This window comes from Penaeus monodon, chromosome 17, assembly GCF_015228065.2.
Source record: "Penaeus monodon isolate SGIC_2016 chromosome 17, NSTDA_Pmon_1, whole genome shotgun sequence".
Classification (NCBI taxonomy): domain Eukaryota; kingdom Metazoa; phylum Arthropoda; class Malacostraca; order Decapoda; family Penaeidae; genus Penaeus; species Penaeus monodon.
Genome location: NC_051402.1, coordinates 43410189 through 43427842, shown reverse-complemented (window position 1 = coordinate 43427842; position 17654 = coordinate 43410189). Strand labels below are relative to the sequence as shown.

Below are 17654 nucleotides of genomic sequence, written 5' to 3'. Positions count from 1 at the left end.
TTATTGGTTTTAATATTATTGCTCTTACTATTATTGTTTTTCCTCTTATTCCTATTACTATTACTAGAATTGTTATTATCACTATTTCTATTACTATTATATCTGTCATTGTCAATAATTATTTTTTCAAATTATCATTATTAATTTTATAGATTTTTTTCCCCTGATTTTTTTTCTATCATCAGAACAATAAAATCACAAAAATAAGAGAAAATCTAATGTATTTCGAGAATATATATATATTTTTCATTATTGATATATTTTAAATATGTTATTAATGTGTATTACTATTTTATATATATATATCATCATCAATAACGGTATGCTCATGTTTGAGCAGCCGTGGACCTCTCCACCATCCTTCGCCACTCAACTCGATATATATATATATATATATATATATATATATATATATATATATATATATATAAAATATATATAATATGTAATATATATATATGATATATGTAATATATATATATGATATATGTAATATATCATATATATATATAATATATGTAACATATATATATAATCTGTTTAAGTAACAGGAATTTGATTATCATAATAATGATGTGGTGATAATCTTTGTAATAGTAATGATAATGATAATGATGAGATTAATAGTAACAATAATGAAATTTAAGTATCCTGTGAAAACTTTTTACTATTATCATGACTGTATCTTTATTTATTTTACCTTTATTATAATTTATTTTTTATCTATTTCATCTTTATTATTATGTATAATATTTCATCTTTATTATTATGCATACTGTTTCATCTATTATAATGCATAAAATATCATCTTCATTATAATGCATAACATTTCATCTTCATTATAATGCATAACATTTCATCCTTATTCATTCATTCCGCATCATTTTCGACCCGTGAGCCCAAGGGTTCTTCTCCCTGCCTGCAGTGCCCCTCGGTCGCGCCGTCCTCCCGCCACCCCCGGAGAAGGACGGCCGAGTGCACTGGGGTCACGACGATGTGCTCAGCCTCATCCTCAAGGTCAAGGACCACTGGCCGCAGTTCTGCAATGGGGTGCGGAAGAAGAAGTACATTTGGAAAGACATCGCGACGCAGGTCACCCGCGACGGGTTCCCTGTCACGGGGGATGACTGCGACAGGAAGTGGAGGAACCTGAAGGTACGGGGGGCTTTTCGAGGCTTTGTTGATGTGTTGTGCTGTGTTGTGTTTTTAGGCTTTGTTATGTTGTGTTGTGTTTTGAGGCTTTATGTTGTGTTGTGTTTTGTGTTGTGTTGTGTGTTATGTTGTGGTTTGAGGCTTCATTATTATCCTATGTTGTATTATTGTGTTGTGTTACAATATGTATTATATCTTATTTTCTTATTCTATTTTCATGTCTTATTTTTAGATTTTACTTTCTTATCCTATTTTATTATGATATACTGATGATATAGCTTTATTTCTACAGTATCTTTTACATCTATCTAAATTATATATAGCTTTTATATAATTGTATAATTCTGTATGCTTTAATGTATGTATATATTGTATAGGTCTTAATATTTTTTTCAGAAATAAATCTATACTTTATATTTTTTTGTATTGCTCTTCATCCATACATGTGTGTGTATGAGAAACTTATATTTTTCAGTAAAATATATACTCTTAACTTTATACAACTATCCATAAGTACATATATTCATGCATGTGTGTATATGTGCGGATGAGAAACTATTGTATTTTTCAGTAAAATATAAACTACTTTTATGCAACTATCCATAAGTACATATATTTTTATATTTTTCACTTTGTTTCATCTCCTCTTAGCATTTCCATGCGTTGTTTGATATGAGAGTTATTTTTATGTCAGGGAGTTCATCAAAAGCAAAGAAAAATTATAATTATAATAATGATAATAAAAAAAACATACTCTTTTTCATGCTTATTCATTTTGTTGACGGGTTCCTAAATATATTCAGGGGATGAATACATAAATGTATGAGTGAGTGAATCAAAGAATATATGAAGAAATAGATAGGTTGATGAGTGATTGAATGAAGAAATAGATAGGTTGATGAGTGAATGAATGAAGAAATAGATAGGTTGATGAGTGAATAAATGAAGAAATAGATAGGTTGATGAGTGAATGAATGAAGAAATAGATAGGTTGATGAGTGAATGAATGAAGAAATGAATATACAAATTAATATATTGATACATAAAGAAGTGAATGAGTAGATGAATAAATAGATAAATAAGTAGATAGGCAGATAAATTGATGAATAAGTGGATGAATAGATAAATAGATGAATTTATAAACAGGCAGATAAATAGTTAAATAAGTGGATGAATAGATAAATAGATGACTATATAAATAGGCAGATAAATAGATTAATAAATGAATAAATAAAGTAATAAAGGTCATAAATAAATCTGCTTTGCCTTTCAGCCAACCTCGACTCCATCACGAAATGACCCTTATGCGTAATTTTATTTATCCGAGTAGCTATTTCCGCTCTGTTTGCCTTTAAAAAAATGATTGATGTGGTGGTTCATATTTTGACTATGGAGCTCCTTCTCCTTTGGTATAAATTGTATGCATATCATTTCCTTTACTTTGTCAGGATATGTTCAGTTGATAGATTATCATCACTTAACCTAGTATGGTAATGAATTTTTTTTTTTTTTCTTTTCTTTTCTTTTTTTCATTATTTATTGCAGTATGTTACAGTGATGGTGTGTCTCTCCTATGATCTGTATTATCTATTGTTTCCCCTTCCTTAAAAATTCCCTTTTTTTCCATCCTTCCTTTCTATACATTATATCTGTAGGATCAAGTGTGAGTATAACCAAACCTTTCTCTGTTATTTCGTCGAATCCAGATCCGATACCTCGCTGTGCTGGACAGGCAGATGTCTGGCGAGAAGACGGGACACAGGATTGACTATTTCGACAACATGCATGAATTTCTCAAAGACGATGCAGATACTCAGGCCTATTTTGAAAATAGGTATGGATGCTTGGGGATTATTTTCCGTGGTGGGGTTGTTTGTATGCTTCTGCCTGTATTTATCGTGGTGTAGATCCCTTTCTGTCTGTCTGTCTCTGTCTGTGTCTTTGTATCTGATGTCTCTGTCTCTGTCTCTCTCTGTCTCTGTCTCTCTCTGTCTCTGTCTCTCTCTGTCTCTGTCTGTCTCTGTCTCTGTCTGTCTCTGTCTCTCTCTCTGTCTCTGTCTCTCTCTGTCTCTGTCCTCTCTGTCTCTGTTTCTCTCTGTCTTCTGTCTCTCTCTGTCTCTGTCTCTCTCTGTCTCTGTCCCCCTCTCTCTCTCTTTTCTCCCGTCTCTTCTTTTCCGTCTTTTGTCCTCTCCCGTCCCCTGTCTCTCTCTGTCTTCCCTCCCCCTCTCTCTCTGTCTTCTCTGTCCCCTGGGCTCTCCTGCTCTGTCCCCTCTCTGTCTCTGTCTCTCTCTGCTCTGTCTCTCTCTGTCCTGTCCTCCTGGCTCTGTCTCTCTCTGTCTCTGTCTCCCCCTTTTCTCTCTTCCCCCCGTCTCTCCCCGTCTCTGCTCTCTCTGTCTCTCTCTCCCCGGCTCTGTTTTCTCCCCTGGGGCCCTCGTCTCTGTCCTCTGTCTCTCTCGTCTCTGTCGCTCTCTGTCTCTGTCTCTCCCCTTTTCTCTGGGCCCCTTTTCTGTCTCTGGGCTTTTCCCCTGTCTCTCTCTGTCTCTGTCCCCTCTCTGTCTCTCTCTGTCCTGTCCTCTCTGTCTCTGTCTCTGTCCCCTGTCCCCGGGCGTCCTGTCTGTCTGTCCTTTTCTCTCTCCCTCTCCCTCTCTCTCTCTCTCTCTCCCTTTCTCCCTCCTCTCTTCCTCTCTCTCTCTCTCTCTCTTTTCTTCCCTCTCCCTCTCCCCTCTCCCTCTTTCCTTTTTCTCTCTGTGTCCCCTTTTTCTCTTGTGTCTCTTTCTCTCTCGTGTCTCTTTTTTCCTCTGTGTCTCTTTCTCTCTCTGTGTCTCTTTTTCTCTCTGTGTCTCTTTCTCTCTCTGTGTCTCTTTCTCTCTCTGTGTCTCTTTCTCTCTCCCTTGGGCCTTTCTCTCTCTTGTCTCTTTCTCTCTCTGTTTCTCCTCTCACTTCTCTCCCCCTCTCTCTCTGTCTCTCTCTCTCTCTCTAGGGCTCTCTCCTCCTCTCTTTTTTCCTCTCCTTTTCCCTCTCTTTTCCTCGTCTCCCCTCTTCCTTTTCCCCCGGCTCTCCTCTCTCTCTCTCCTCCTCCTCTGGCTCTCTCTTTTCGTTCTTTTCTCTCTCTTTTCTCTCTCTCTCTTGGTCTCCCCCTCTCCTCTGTCTCTCCTCTCTCTTCCCCTCTTGTCCTCTTTTCTTTTCCCCTCCCCTCTTCTCTCTCCTCTCTTCTCTCTCTCTCCCCTCCCCCCTCTCCCCCTCTCCCCCTTTTCTTTTTCTTTTCTCTCTTTTTCTTTTTCTCTCTTTCTCTTTTTCTCTTTTCTCTTTTTTCTCTCTGTTTATTTCCCCTCTCTGTGTCTCCTTTTCTCTCTTTTGTGTCTCTTTCTCTCTCTGTGTTTCTTTCTCTCTCTGTGGCTCTCTTTCTCTCTCTGTGGCTCTCTTTCTCTCTCTGTGGCTCTCTTTCTCTCTCTGTGGCTCTCTTTCTCTCTGGGGTCTCTTTTCCTCTGTTCCCCTTTTTCCCCTCTTGTCTCTTTCTCTCTCTTTCCCCTTTTTCTCTTTTCTCTCTTTCTTTTTCTCTCTCTCTCTCCTTTCCCTCTCTTGTCTCTCTCTCTTTCCTCTCTCTCTCTTCTCTTCTCTCCTCTCTCTCTTCCTTCTCTCTGTCGCTCTCTCTTCTCTCTTCTTCCCCTCTCTTCTCTCGTCTTCTCTCTCTCTTTTGTTTCCCCTCTCCCTCCAATTTTCTTTCCTCTCTCTCTCTTTTTCTCTCTCTCGCTCTCCTTTTTCCCCTCCTCTCTCTCGCCTTTTCTTCCCCCCTCTTCATTCTTTTCCCCCTCTCTCTCTCCCCTTTCTTTCTTCGATTTTCTCTCTCTCTTTCATTTTCTCTCTCTCTCCTCTCCCCCTTTCATTCTCCCCTCTCTTTTTCCCCCCTTTCCTTTTCTCTCTCTCTCTCTCCCGCCCCCCTTTTCATTCTCTCTCCCCTCTCTCCCCTCTCCTTTTCAAATTTTCCCCTCTCTTTTCTCATTCTCTCCTCTCTCTCTTCGTCTCCCTTCCCATTTTCTCTCTCTCCTCCCCTTCTCTTCTCTCCCCTCTCCTCTCTCTCTCCCCGTCCCCCTTCTCTTCTCCCCCCTCTCTCTCTTCTCCCCGCCTCCCTTCTCCTTCTCCCCTCTCGTCTCTCTCTCTCTCCCTCTTTTTCTCTCTCTCTTTTCTCTCTCTCTCTCTCTCTCTCTTGGGCTCCCTTTTCTTTTCTCTCTCGCCCCTTCCTCCTCCCCCCTTTTCTTTTCTCTCTCTCCTTTTCCCTTTCCCCTTCTCCTCTCTCTCTCTTCTTTCCCCCTCTCGTTCTCCCTTCTCCCCCTCCCCTTCTCTCCCCCCCTCCATTTTCTCGCTCTCTCTCCTCTCTCTCTCTCCTCCTCTCTCTCTCTCCCCCCCCTCTTCTCTCCCGTCTCCCTTTTCTTTTCCTCTCTCTCTCTCTCCCTCTCCGTCTCCCTTTTCATTTCTCTCTCTCTCTCTCCCCTCCTTCCCCCCCTTCTCATTCTCTCTCTCCTCTCTCCCCTCTTCTCTCTCCCCCCTTATCTTCTCCCCTCTCTCCCCTCCTCCCTTTTCTCCTCTCCCCTCTCTCATTTCCCCCTTCCCCTCTTTTCTCCTCTCTCTCCCCCTTTTCTTCCTCCCCTCTCTCTCTCTCCGTCTCCCCTTTTCCCTTCTCTCTCTCTCTCTCTCCAAACTCCCTATCTCTCTTTTCTCTCTCCTCCTCCTCTCCTCGGGCTCTCTCCCCCTCTCTCTCCTCTCTCTCCCCTCTCTCGCTCCCTTCTCATTTTTCTCTATCTCTCTCTCCCTTCTCTTTCTCTCTCTTTCTCTCTCTCTCCCATCTCCTTCTCCTTTCTCTTTTCTCTCTTTTTCTCCCCTTTTCTTTTCTCTCTCGCTCCCCTTCCCCTCCCCTTTTCTTCCTCTCTCCTCTCCTCTCTCTCTCCCTTTTTTCCCCTCTTTCTCTCTCCCCCTCTCTCCTCCTCTCCCCGGCTCCCTTCTTATTCTCCCCTCTCTCTCCCCCCCTTTTCCCCTCTCCCTTCTTTAAATTTTCCCCTTTTCTCTCTCTCTCTCCCTTTTGTCTCCCTTCTTTTCTCTCCTTCTCTCCCTTTTCTAAACTCTCTCTCCTCTCCTCTCCCCTCTCCCCCTTTTCCCTTTCTCTCCCCCTCTCTTTTCTCTCTCTCTCCGTCTCCCCCTCTCTCTCTCTCTCTCCCTTCTCTCCCCTTTTCTCTCTCTCTCTCTCTCTTCTTTCTCTTTTCCCTTCTCTCTCTCTCTTTTCTCTCTCTCATTCCTCTCTCTCTCTCCTTCCCCTCCCTTTTTCCCCTTTTCTCTCTCTCTCTCCCCTCTCTTTTCCTCGTCTCCCTTCCCCCTCTCTCTCTCTCTCTCTCCCCTCTTCTCTCTCTCTCCTCTTCCTCTCTCTCCCCCTTTTTTCTCTCTCTTTTCTCCTCTCTCCCCTTTTCTTCTCCCCCTCTCTCTTTTCCTCTCCCCCACTCTCTCTTCTCATTCCCCTCCCCCCTTTTCTTCCTCTCTCTTTGTCTCCCTTTTCATTTTCTTTTCCCCAAAACTCCTCTCTCTCCCTTCTCATTCTCTCCCCCTCTCCTTTTCTCTTCTCTCTCTCCCCTTTTCTTTCTCTCTCTCTCTCTCTCTTTCCCCTTTTCCCTTCTCTCTCTCTCCCTTCTCTCTCTCCTCGTCTCCCTTTTTCTCTCTCTCCTCTCTCTCCTTTTCCCCCTTTTCTTCCTCTCTCCTCTCTCCCTCTCTTCTCTTCTCTCTCCTTCCCCTCGTCTCCCTTCTCTTCTCTCTCGTCTCCCTTCTCCCCTCCCCTTTTCTCTCCCTTCCTTTTCACCTTTTCTTCTCTCTCTCTCTTCCCCTTCCTTTTCCCCTTCTCTCTCTCTCCCAAATCTCTCTCTTTTCTCTCTCCTTCTCATTTTTCTCCCCCTCTTGTCTCCCCTTCTCCCCCTCTCTCTCTCTCTCTTCCCCCCGTCCCTTCTCTTTCCCCTCTTTTTCTCTCTTTTTTTTCCCCCTTCTCTTTTCTCTCCTCTTCTTTCTCCCCCTTTCTTCCCCTTTCCTCTCCCTCCCTCTCTCTCCTGTCCCCCTTCTCCTTTTCTTCTTCTTTTCCCTCTCTTCTCGTCCCCTCTTCCCCCTCTTCTCCTTCGAAATTTTCCCCCCCCCTCTCCTTCTCCCCCCTCCTCCCCCCCTCCTCTCTCCCCTCCCCCTCCCCCCTCCTTCTCCTCTCTCTCCCCTCTCGTCTCTCCCTTTTCTTTTCTCTCTCCGTCTTCCCCCTTCTCCCTTCTCTTCCCCTCTCTCTCTCTCCTCTTTTCCCTTCTCTTCTCTCTCCCCTTTTCTCTCGTCCCCCCTTCTCATTTTTTCTCTCTCTTTTCCCCTCTCCTCCCCCTCCTTCTCCTTCTCATTTTCTCCCCCCTCTCTCTCCCCCGTCTCCCTTCTCTTTTCCTCTCTTTTCCTCTCTCATCCCCCTTCTCATTCCTCTCTCCTCTCCCCTCTCTCTCTCGTCCCCCTTCTCATTCTCTCTCTCTCCTCTTTTCTCTCTTCTCCCTTCTCTCTCCTCCTTTTCTCTCTCTCCCCTTCTCTCCTCTCTTTCTCCTCTCTCTCTCTCCCCTCTTTTCTCTCTCTTCTCTCCCCTTCGTCTCCCTTCCCCATTTCTCCTTCGTTCTCCCCTTCTCTCCTTTTTCGTCTCCCCCCACTCTCCTCTCCTCCCCCCTCGTCTCCCTCTCCCCCTTTTCCCCTCTCTTTTCTTTTTTTTTCTTTCCTTTTCCCTTTTCCCCCTTCCTCCTGTCTCTTTCTTTTCTTCTCTTCCTTCCTTCCTTCCTTTTTTCCCTTCTTCCTTCCCATTTTTTACCCCCCTTCCTTTGTTTTTCTCTCTTCCTTCCTTTCCTTTTTTCCTCTTTCCCCTTCCTTCTTCCCCTTTCCCCTTTTTTCCTCTTCCCTCTCCTTCCTTCCCCTTCCCTTTTCCCTTCCCCCTTTCCTCCTTCCTTTTCCCCTTTTATCCTTTCCCTTCCCCCTTTCTCCCTTTCCCCCCTCCCCCGTCCTTCCTTCCTTTCCCCTCCTTTCCCTCCTTCCTTCCTCCCTTCCTCCCTTCTTCCTTCCTTTCCCCCTTCCCCCTTTCCCGCCTTCTCATTCTCTCTCTCTCTCATTCTCTCTCTCTCTCGCTCTCGTCTCCCTTCTCATTCTCTCTCTCTCGTCTCCCTCTCTTGTCTCCCTCTCCCTCTCGCTCACACTCTATCTTTGTCTTTCTATATTTCTTTCCTTCCTTCCGTCCTCCTTCCTTTCCTTCTCTTTCTTCTCTTCTCTTCCTTCCTTCCTTCCTTCCTTCCTTCCTTCCTTTCGTCCTCATCCCTTCCTTCCTTCCTTCCTTCCTTCCTCTATCCCTTCCTTCCTTCCTCTATCCCTTCCTTCCTTCCTTCCTTCCTTCCTTCTTTCCTTCCTTCCTTCCCTCCTTCCCTCCCTCCTTCCTCCCTTCCTTCCTTCCTTCCCTTCTTTCCTTCCTCCCTTCCTCCCTTCCTTCCTTCCTTCCCTCCTTCCTTCCTTCCTTCCTTCCAGCACATACCATACATGTATACATACATGCAGTGGCATAGAAGGCAAACATAAAGGATAGATTTCCCCTTCCCTTCAGATGTATAGATTTTTAACATGACACTTAATTCTGAACAGTTCACTAGTAACTTAAATGATGGAAAGGCAAAAAGGTAAAGAATTCAGCTGCATGAGAGGAGGGTGACATTCTCTGAAAACTTGGAGCCTAATATTTTCTTCATATTCCCCCTCTCGCCTGTACATATATGTGAACTGCATAATCTAACTTGGATTATATACATTACTTAAACCTCACATAGGCCCGTCTCCTTTCCTAGTATTTCAGCTATGCCCTTGGATTTATAATGAGCAAGATAATAACAAGAAGGCAAATTACATACTATTACTAGGTCCCAGAGAGTGGTAATACTGTACCTATAATGATATACTATATTTTTTCACATACACTGTTCATGTCACTCCATACATAGAGTATATATTACAGGTAATCCAGTGCAGAAAGTAGCTGCAAACAGAGTTATTCAATCATTTTTATTTAAATGCATTTAGACATAATTATTCTTACTAAGGCTGAAATAGTTTTCTTAAAAGCAAAAAAGTTTCTTTGGATGCATGTATGATTTTGTATGATTTCTTTTGATGTGATCAAGAACATTAAACTCTCTTGGCTTTGTGTATGTCATTTCAGAACTAAAAATGTATTGAATATTATTTCAGTTTACATATTCTGGTCCATTTTGTTAATAACATTACACCTTTATTAACAGACGTGCACAGCATACTATACATGAATTCAAGACTCACAATGATACAGAAGATGAGGATTTTTCAGACATAACTTCAGATGGTAAGTTTTGACATTTGATTTATTGATTTTAACAATATATCTCAAGGAAGAATAAAAAATTCAGGTCATTTCCATAAAGTTCTACTCTCCTCTTTTCTATTTATATATTTTTTTATTTATATGACATCTATGAATAAATCTAGTAATATAACTGTTTGGTTGAAAAAAAATATATAAATATATTTCTTTATTATGTGCCTATTTTCTCCCAGTTTGATTATTCTAAAGTCAGATATACTATCAATTTATGCCCAAAGAAAATGACTATTTCCTGATCACGTTATTTTGATTGATTTTTGCAATAGGTCCAATGGAGTGGAGTGATGCCGCTGTGCAGATGCTGCTCGATCTTTTACTGGAGTTCAGAGATTGGTTCACTGATAGAGAGACAGACCGTGATGATAACACAATCTGGGAGGTGAGGAGAATGGTGTGGTTCACCTTCACTCTCTTTGGTGTATGGTTTGGGGGTGATGTTTTCTGTAGGTAATTAACCGTGATAGTTTTAATTTTTTGGAGGTTATAAGATCTTTGAGGGATCTTACTTTCATTGTTGTGAGAGTGTATTCATATATATCTTGCATTGCAGGTAACTTTACATTTAGATTTTATGGATGTAAAACGTTATAATTCTGGATAAGATTAATTCTGTTAGTTCTAGTAAATAGGATGCTTTATGAAACTTTAATGTACAGTTTAACGTGGATATTCTATTTTGGTTACCCTATTATTAGAAATGTGTGTAAGATATTAAGTATTGAAGATAAAAGTCACTAAAACAATCATTATATCCTCAATTACTAATATACAATCTCGTACATAATCTACAAAGATGAGACGAACACTCATTTCAAAATATATTTGTCCCAGACTATTTCAGAACAGATGAAACTGGAGGGCCACCAAGCAGGACCATTGCAGTGCAAACGAAAATGGGCAAATTTAGCTCAGGGCTTCCAACATCACAAGGCTGCAGTGGAGGCAACTGGAACGCTGCCTTTGTGGCCTTTCTACACCAGAGTTAGACATGTGATGAAGGTTGTGGGCATGCCAGTACCAGGTAGTGAGATCTGTGTTTGTGTGGTATAGGGGCTAGGGAAGCTAAAAAGAGGCTTTGATAATTTGTGATAGAATGATATATTGATATCTGTAATGACATAAGGATATGACAGGGTAACAGATACAAGTAATGATTTGAAATTCACTTTTTTGTGTTTGCCATTATGACAACGGAAATGGTAGAAATTGTAATCTGTGTATCAAGTTAATGAAAAATTTATCCAGATATATATTTAGGACATTCCGTACTTAGATAATAGGAAACCTTTTCTCTAAAACACGACGTCTCATATAGAGTTAAACTTTTTTTGTTGTTTCAGTGGACTTAGATGGGACAAATTCACTGAAGCGACGAGGGAAAATGTTGCGCAGCAGTCCGAAAAAGAAGAAGCAGAGATTCTTCAAGCAGGAAGTGGAGGACATAGATGAAGACTATACAGATGAGCCAAGTGAGGAGATGCTTGAGATGAGAGAACCCCCTATCGCCTCTTCCATGGCCAGTGGGTCTGCCAGGTCGCCCAACCTTCTGGACGGTGCTGTTACGCCGGGGGAGCTACAGGAAGTCTGCCTCAGACTAGAGCGCCTGGAGGAAAACCTCGCCATAAGCAGACGACTTGAACGCCTGGAAGCCCGCCTCGACGACGCAGCGCAGCAGCGCGAGGCACAGCACCAAACAAATGCTCTGCTATCCCAAGTCTTGTCAGAAATTAGTCGATTAAGCCGTACCTTAACGAACCGATTCAGCAGTCAGGCGACAGTACAAGAATCCACCGACTTGGGCTCGGGGATCACCATCGTTGTGCCACACTCGCAACACCTTGAATGATAGTAGAATTTGAGAGAGAAATTTACATTACTAGCTCATTTCCCAGATTGTGATATATTTGTATTTTCATTCTAGAAAGATTACATATTCAGTATTTTTTATCAGACTTGTTCTTCATATATATATTGCAGATTTATTCCTATTCTTTCATGTATGTACTACAGATGGATTGTTGATGAATAATAAAACATCAAAAAGTTTTATAAACATATTTCTGTGAACCATGTATTTTGTTTATCCCCCAAATCTTACCATTTTAAACTGTTATGTTGATAATTCTATAATACCTGATGTTCCTATAAATTGTGATTGTGTGTAGGATTTCCTTTTTCATTGGTAATACTGAAGTGTGTGTTCATTAATTTCTAAGGAGAAATACATGGCCTGTTGAGATATCTGGTATATTATGTGAAATGCCAAAACTATTTTAAGATCATGAATATGCAAGAATATGCTTGTGTGGGTGGTATGTAAGTATAGGTGCTTGTATTGTTGTATATGAAGATGTGTACTGATACAAATATGATTGTTGTGAAGGCTATGCAGCAATAAAATAACATTTACATATATATACATTTATTGGATATTTGTCACAAGAAAGACCTTGCTTTTATTTCTTTAAACATTTTCGTATGCCTGGGAATACATGTCTTTCTGTTGGAAGACAATTATTGACCATTTTTTGTTACATTAAGCTTGTATGAGTTCTTAGGAAGTAATCTTTTGTACATTATATTTTATATGGATGCATCATTTTTATCAGTCATTTAATCTTTTTTGCTTTATACTGGAATTTTCAAGAATTTGTTTTTGTATATGCTTTGTAATGGTACTTTTTTAATTTTTAATTTACTTTCAAGTTAAAAACAACTAATGTTCGAGTTGTTATTTGCCCAAAGTAGGAAAATACAATATCTTGTTTAATTGCAAAGACCTGCAATTTTAATTGTTAGACTCGAGTTATATTTGCAATCATTTCTGTATTTTTTAATTTTTTTTTTGCAAATTCTTGTAAGTTGACTTTTTCTAATTTAAAGAATTTTCCCTTTGTTAATTCTTGTGCAAATCAAAATCAAAAGTATCTTTACATGTGTTTTATTCATATAAGATATGACAAAATGGAGTGTCACAGGCAGTGCAACAACCATAAATATCTAAATCTATCAATTTACAAAAACATTCTGCTGTACAAACACACAAAAAACATAACATATAGGAATCAAGTTTTTGGAAACATACAGTTTGCAAGAGCTCCCCCCTCCTTGTTAGTGGGGAGCTGCTTGTCTACGTGCATTTGCATAAATGAAGCAACCAAGGAATTTCTCTTTACAAGGTGCCACTACATTTATACTCCTAATATTCCATCATGGAGAACAGGTAACTGACGAGGAAAACTTTTAAAAGCATGTGAAATATACATATAGTGCACTTCAGCTTGAATAGAAAAAAAGAAGAAAAAAAAGGAATAAATACAAGTTAAATGTAATAAGAATAATTACTTAAAAAAAAGGTACCAGTGAAATCAGACCGAATATTATAAAGCTGAATAGACCCCCTAAAAAAAAAGTTTTTTAGACCAAACTACTTGATCACAATTGCCTCCCAGTATACAAATTTTTGTTTGTTGCTTGAGCCTTGGTTGCGAGAACTGGCATGTTATGGCCGGAAACCAGACAGCCCATCCATACGTTGACATTTTTGTCATGATTGCACACTATTCATAGGACTAATTAATTAGGATGTTAATGAGATCCATATTTAGAAAATATACAAGCACCACTCCACTGGTTGGTTTACCCTAACCTGACGCAACTACTGTCTGTACAATTCCGCTGTGGTCAGTAGTTGGCCATTCCCAAATAAATTAAAGGTAAAAAAACAAAAAAGTTTTGTCTCCCACTTGTACACTCGATATAAGCTCCACATATCTTATCCACATTCACCTATAGAAAAACATTACATTCAAATTCTAAACGCTCAGTTGGTGAAAAATACCTTAACCTACAAACGGCAGTGCAAAGAATGTCACAGTCAGGGTTTAGACGATTATACGTTAACTTGGTTTTCACTCCTTACTTTCCCCGTAAGTACTATTATATGTACACTAGATATGGGTTCCGATGTTTAAAACAACAGCTTTAAAAATTTATTTTCTTATGCTTTACTTGGAAGTTGATCTGACAGATGAGCAAAGTGTTTTCTTTTATGGAAAATGTTGGAACAGGAAAATTCATGGAAAGAAAAGGGAGGGAAGGAATTGGGGGCAAAGGGTGGTGACAAAGTGACAGAGAATAAACAAGAAAGAATGAGAGAAACAACAACAACACAGCCCCAATAAAATTCCTACTTCTTTAAAGTTGGCCCAAAATATTTGTCGAAACTTTACATTCTTTCCTTTTTTCTTTCTTTCTTTCTCATTCTTGACCCATCCTCTTTCACCCTTTAGATTCATTCATTATGTTTCTTTTCTGTCACCTCTCATCGACTCGATCTTTGCACATATTTTGAGGGCGGGGCCGAGCTTCATGGACATGGCAGACATCAGGTGGTCTGCCTTCAGTAACATCAGTGCCTGGCCATCAATCTCCTGAAGCGCGAAGTCTTCTGCGTATTCTTTGCACCCAGGAAGATTCTGTATGAAGTCGACCACGTCCTTGACCTGTAAGAAAGGATGAATGTGTATTGGGGTCAAAAAGACACCGCAAGAGGTAATTTACTTTGGATTTTTATTCAAATTACCTAACTGTGTGAATTACCTAACTGTGTGGACTGTTTTAGAAGAAGAAGAAGAAGAAGAAGAAGAAGAAGAAGAAGAAGAAGAAGAAGGAGACGATTATACTGATTAATGCAGCTTTTTAGCACTAACAGACCCATGAAACTAGATGTACTTAAATAAATTGCATCACTTTCCTTTAAATGAAATAAATTGAGGCAAATGTCGTGATTGTAATCTACAGAATTCTTGCTACTACATTTTACAGTTAAAGAAGTTTGCAATAAAAATTAAACAAAATATAATAGTGGACCATAAAAAAAAAAAAAAAATCTCAACCCCTAAAGCAACCAGAAAAGGAAGGGGGGGGGGATCCGTACCGTCCACCTGAGGATGTCCACTCTGGGAGACTTCATGGGAGATTCCGTGTTGGCGGATTCGTCCTCCTCTTCCGCCTTCGAGGAGAGCAGGGGAGTCCCCTCGACGGCCGTGGTTCCGTCATCCACCTCCATCTCGCTTCCCGCGTCCTGCGGTTCGGCCACCTCCAGCTGCGGAGCGTGGTCGGGCTCCTCCAGGCTGTCGTCCTCCCTCATGCGCTTGCAGGGAGACTCCTCCGGATTTCTGAACAGGCCGATTCTCTTGGTGCAGCCAACGTTGTACCTTCGGGGGGGAAACAGGAAAAGGGGAGGTTAAGTGTGCGACTCGCTTATTTTTGTGGAAATGACTATGGTAGTGCAAATCACGCTCGAACCAACACATCTGCATTGTGTGAATGCAAAATTAGAGGTTAGAATGATATTACAAAGGGGTTACGCACTTTCTCCAGGCCTCATGAAAACGCTTTAGGCCAACGTACCTCTTTGCACAAGATGTACTGCAGAACCGTTTTGATCTCTTGAACTTGGATCGCAAGTCGGTCTTTCCGCAAAATTCACACTTGGCTGTGTCTCCTTTTGGGGAAGTGGATGTGTGTTCTCCAGGCTTTTTTCCTGTTTAGAAGAAAAGGTTATGGTATTAATGTTAAATATTAATGTCACCCTAATCCTTATTTTTCAGTGAATGCGACTTTGAAATGACTTTTATATTTTAGGAATAATGTCAGGATTTTCCCTAATGTAGTGGATAATTTACGTCTTTGATAAGAACTGATTTTGATAAGAAAAATTATACGCAAATTTTTTGTTAACAACTCCAGTTATATTGCACACACACACACACACACATTATATATAATATTCACATACATATATGTATAGGTATACATACATATATGTGTAAGTACACAAACACACATCTGTATGTATATATATATATATATATATATATATATATATATATATATATATATATATATATGTGTGTGTGTGTGTGTGTGTGTGTGTGTGTGTGTGTGTGTGTGTGTGTGTGTGTGTGTGTGTGTGTGTGTGTGTGTGTGTGTATATGTATATGTATATGTATATGTATATGTATATATATATATATATATATATATATATATATATATATATATATATATATATATATATATATAATAGTATGAGCAAAACACAGACACACCACACACAGTTTTCCAACTTGTGTAACAATCTCACTAATTACAGAAGGCAATGAGGAAATGCATGAGGGAGGAATAGATGAAAAAAACACAAGAAACAGAACAAAAAAAAGAAGAGAGACAATGTAATAGACAAACAGATGAACAGCGCAAAACGGAAACTTATAAACCATACTGTACGCGTTTAGTTCTAACATGCTTTGTGTTCGTGTTGACAAACCAGTGGTTAATAGTCTACGCAAACCATACAAAACAATTTTTTTTTTTTACAAGCTGAGAAGAATGAGAACACAATGCCTCTACGTCCCCCAAAGGAATGAAAGGAGAAAAAAAGGAAAGAAAAAAAAAAAAACTATCTTGACTGCATATCTAGGCAAGGAGAAGAACAAGAACAAGAAGAAGAAAACCAAAAAGAAAAAAAGAAAGAGGGGAGGGGGGGCAAGAGAGACGAGGAGGGCGAAAAGAAGAAAGAAAAAAAAAAAAGAAGAAGTTCCTACACAGTAAGCACACACGTCCCAACCAATCATGAAAAAGCATTCGTCCTTACTGGCAGCTTCATCGTCAGGCAGGTTCTCTTTCTCTGCCTGTCCGCCCATTGGAGCTTGAGCCGACGAAGAGGTGACTGCAGCCACTGGCATTGTGTTGGTGCAGTTGGGTGGGCGTGGCTTGGAGATCTCGGTTAACAAGGACGACCGACTCACGGGGAACGGCTCTGAAGCTATTAAGAAGTCTGCGTTGGAATCTATCTTTCTTTCCTCCCTTTTTTTTTTAATTAATTATTATTGTTATTTTTTTTTTTTTTTGGTCCTTTCAAAGTTCTTCATCATCTGTGTGATTTTTTTCCCCCTTAAAACATTGCCTTATCTCCATAAAACCCTTTCACCAGACAATTTTTTTTTGTCCTATGTTCTGTTTCTCTCAATAAAGAAAAAATAAATAAATAAAAATAAAATATAAAAGATGAATAAATAAATAAAAGGCTTTGTGTGTCTTTTGTGCATTCTAATTGCTTTCATGATCTGCCAGGGCTGGAAAAATGCAATCTAACACAGACTTATCTAATCCTATATAAACTAACACAGCTGTCCTGGTGAAAGGGTTTGACAAATTATAAGAGAGAAATAAAGAAAAGGGTGAGAAGGAAAAGTCTAAATATGACCATTTTTCAAAAATCACAAAGAGGGAGAAGGGGGGGGGGGAGGGGAAACTAGAAATAAATAGATAATCAAAATAACTTTGTGGGTTGCCAGTAACTGCTGAGGAATTCTTACATTCACAAAAATACTTTGCCAGACTTAAAAGGTTTTGCAAAATACACCAACCTCTGCCATATGAAGATCCTAAGCTATATATATATATATTATTATCCCGAATTCATGCAGCCATTTACTTTGTTCTCTTGGGCATTCAACATGTTACTGCCATGTTAATTAATTTTGGTGAAATAAAATAACTGTGATATGTTGGCTGACTCCTTTGTAAACTGTTTACTAATGGTACTTCTATGAATATTCCTATTGTAATATTTGCAATATACAGTAATCAGATCGAAAAATAGATAGGAAAACATATGGAATGGTAAGCCTTTATGAATGCACTGTCCAAGGACTAAATTCTTTTCATGCAAGTCACAGGAACTAAATGAATATGCAGAGAATGTTCTATTCATTTGCAGCCAGAATGTGAGGGTCATAGAAAACATTCAAAGGTAACAGGAAATTCTACAAGTAGAATACGGAGGTTAGACTACTGTACAAGACTTAAACAAGACACTAAACAGAGCAAAACAAAGATGCAATAGCCTCTTTCGGTCTCCGTGACTACATTGCAATAACATGGATAATTCCAAAATTAGTAACAGTTTAAGAAGAAAAGGGCATTTCATACCACACACACTAAAGAATCACATGAGATAAAAACCATGGATGCAAAGGATGCAAAGCATTGGGAGAGA

General features: G+C 39.8%; 2 protein-coding genes across 3 annotated transcripts in view; one reads left to right on the top strand and one right to left on the bottom strand.

The window, feature by feature from the left end:
* The window catches only part of LOC119583777, an 18847-nt gene extending 6844 nt beyond the window's left edge, over nt 1-12003 (top strand). For both annotated transcript variants that reach the window (XM_037932454.1, XM_037932453.1), the window contains exons 2-7: nt 926-1155; nt 2859-2986; nt 9468-9547; nt 9853-9965; nt 10418-10607; nt 10927-12003. In XM_037932454.1, coding sequence (XP_037788382.1) covers nt 926-1155; nt 2859-2986; nt 9468-9547; nt 9853-9965; nt 10418-10607; nt 10927-11432 — 1247 coding nt within the window. In that variant the 3' untranslated portion in view covers nt 11433-12003. The remainder of the gene's footprint in view (nt 1-925; nt 1156-2858; nt 2987-9467; nt 9548-9852; nt 9966-10417; nt 10608-10926) is intronic.
* Nucleotides 12004-12511: 508 nt separating this feature from the next.
* The window catches only part of LOC119583776 (polyhomeotic-like protein 2), a gene marked incomplete in the record, with an annotated part of 71560 nt that continues 66417 nt past the window's right edge, over nt 12512-17654 (bottom strand). Inside the window, 4 exon segments of the mRNA XM_037932452.1 lie at nt 12512-14091; nt 14526-14805; nt 15002-15134; nt 16248-16418. Of these exon segments, the coding sequence (XP_037788380.1) occupies nt 13888-14091; nt 14526-14805; nt 15002-15134; nt 16248-16418 (788 nt within the window).